This window comes from Montipora capricornis, chromosome 1 (assembly GCF_036669925.1).
Source record: "Montipora capricornis isolate CH-2021 chromosome 1, ASM3666992v2, whole genome shotgun sequence".
Taxonomy (NCBI): domain Eukaryota; kingdom Metazoa; phylum Cnidaria; class Anthozoa; order Scleractinia; family Acroporidae; genus Montipora; species Montipora capricornis.
The window spans coordinates 4,766,005-4,768,536 of NC_090883.1; the positions used below are offsets into that span (position 1 = coordinate 4,766,005).

General features: G+C 42.1%; 1 protein-coding gene across 1 annotated transcript; it reads left to right on the plus strand.

Moving 5' to 3' along the window:
- Window positions 1-447: 447 nt before the first annotated feature.
- LOC138051008 (uncharacterized) lies at window positions 448-2,384 on the plus strand (the record flags this gene model as incomplete). Its single annotated transcript, XM_068897205.1, has 1 exon — window positions 448-2,384. A coding segment is annotated over exon 1 (1,869 nt), but the record flags the coding sequence as incomplete, so codon positions are not given.
- Window positions 2,385-2,532: the final 148 nt, after the last annotated feature.

The window sequence follows — 2,532 nt, forward strand, 5'->3', positions numbered from 1 at the left end:
ACTTCGCCAACATTTTTCACCCCTATTGCAATAAAAACTATGAAACACTATTAGAGATAACAAGTTAAACCGACGTTTCGGAGTAGACATCACTCCATTATCAAGGTAAAAATGTTCTATGATGCTAAAATTACAGTATTAAAAACGATTGACGCTAAGAATTAACATAATAAGCACGTGCGAAATTGGCTATAAGAATACTTTAGCACGAATGGAATCCGATTGCACATTGAGGCTAGGCTTAAGTGTTCTTATAAATAACATTTCAAACACTAAGCAATCAAATTTGTTTTTACATTTTTTGAGCACCTCAAAGCGTTTAAGCAGGTCCCGAGGGATCGACCCGTGTGCGTTCTTATAGTGTCTGGCAATAGCCGAGGACTGTTGCTTATGTCCCTTTACACGATTGTGAAAAGATCAAACTAAGTGCAGCTCTTAAGTGCGAAATCAACTCCATCTACGATGAAATTCGCCGAAGCTGCAGCGTGTTCCGGTACATCTGTATTTTACGCACAATGGTAAACCTCAGAAACAAATACTATCAGGAGGTAATGAGCACTCATACAAAGAAGATCGCAAGATTACTCTACAAAGAAACGGATGTGGACGAGCATATTCACAACATATCGTCCTACGAACTTTCTTTTTTCCAGAAACTGGTTTTATGTCGGGGTTTGAAATTCGCCTTTCCACAACGTGTGTCCCCGATTGAAGTGAAAGCAAGCTTCGAGAAGGTTTACTGGTGTCTTGAACCTCATCTTGGAAGTGATGATTTGAAAGAATTGGCGGCCGCAACCCTACGATCCGTAGCACTGAACTACATCCAGCGCAAAGTACACAAACCTCCCAAGACACTCCTGCTTGCCATCGAACAATTGAAGCGTCGCGACGACATCATCATTACCAAACCAGATAAGGGTTCGGGAGTGGTCGTAATGGACAAGTCCGAATATTTACGCCTATTATCTGAAGCTTCCATCAATGACGCAAGTAAATTTCGGCCTGTTCCCCTGGAACGGCCTCCAAGTAGAGGTAGACCACCAACTTATTACCACCCTCTTCTAAAGAAAGAGAAAGATTTAGACTCTACTGTCCGTCGAATTCTGCCCAAGCCCATTGCGGAGACTGTGTGCCCTACAGGCTCCAGATTAGCCCATTTATATGGCTTACCAAAGACACACAAGGAGAACTTAGCGATGCGCCCTATTCTATCAGCAAAGCAAACATACAACTACGCGCTGGCTAAATGGCTTGACACTAAACTTAAGCCTTTGTCTTTGAATCAGTACACAGTATCTGACATATTTGAATTTACGAACGAAATTCAAAACATGGAAATAGCAAACGGTGACATTCTGGTTTCGTATGATGTGTCTTCCCTATTCACAAACGTACCCTTGGATGAAACGATAGAGATACTCGCGAACATAGCTTTCACCAACAATTGGTTTAACGTAACGTACGACTTGAATTTGACGAAAATGGACCTTGTTGACCTTCTCAGAGTAGCTACAAAAGAACAACTTTTCCAATTCAATGGAGCCTTGTATGAACAGACTGATGGTGTGGCCATGGGTTCTCCCCTTGGCCCCTTGCTCGCTAATGTTTTCATGACCTCAATCGAAGAAAACCTCGAACGACAAGGAAAACTCCCTTCGTTCTATCGAAGATATGTAGACGACACCCTGACCATCATGCCGAATATGGCGGCAGCATCTAGCTTTCTAGACACATTAAACCTTGCACATTCATCCGTAAAATTCACCATGGAAACTGAAAGCAATGGTATGTTGCCATTTCTGGGAACTCAGTTACTGAATCGATCTCCCCGGATAGAGACAAAGGTCTACGTAAAACCCACGAATTCAGGTCTCCTTCTGCATTTTCAGAGCAATGTTGACAATCGGTACAAGAATGGCTTGCTGAGAACTATGCTCGATCGAGCACACCGTTTATCTTCTTCTTGGTCACACTTCTCAGACGAATGTGACCGTTTGAAGTCAGTTTTCTCACGCCTAAAGTACCCGAAACAACTCGTAAATTCCACTATCAAACGCTTTGTTGACTCAAAGGTCTGCGACCAACCGCGACCTTTATCAACAGCCCAAGAGACGGATAACATGGTTCGAGTAGTCTTGCCATTTAAAGACCAAAACTCAGCAGAATTTGTAAAAAAACAACTTAAGGATTTGAGCCTGAAAGTAAACAAAACCATCCAGCCTGTATTTACCAGCAGAAAAATTGAACAGGAACTGAAAGTGAAAGAGGCAAAGCCGCCGATCATAAATCAGCAGTGTGTTGTATATAAATTTCAATGTGACCTTTGTGATGAAGGTTATGTAGGCTACACACGCGGACATTTACACAATCGTGTAAAGGGACATAAGCAACAGTCTCGGCTATTGCCAGACACTATAAGAACGCACACGGGTCGATCCCTCGGGACCTGCTTAAACGCTTTGAGGTGCTCAAAAAATGTAAACAAATTTGATGCTTAGTGTTTGAAATTATTTTATAAGAACACTTAAGCCT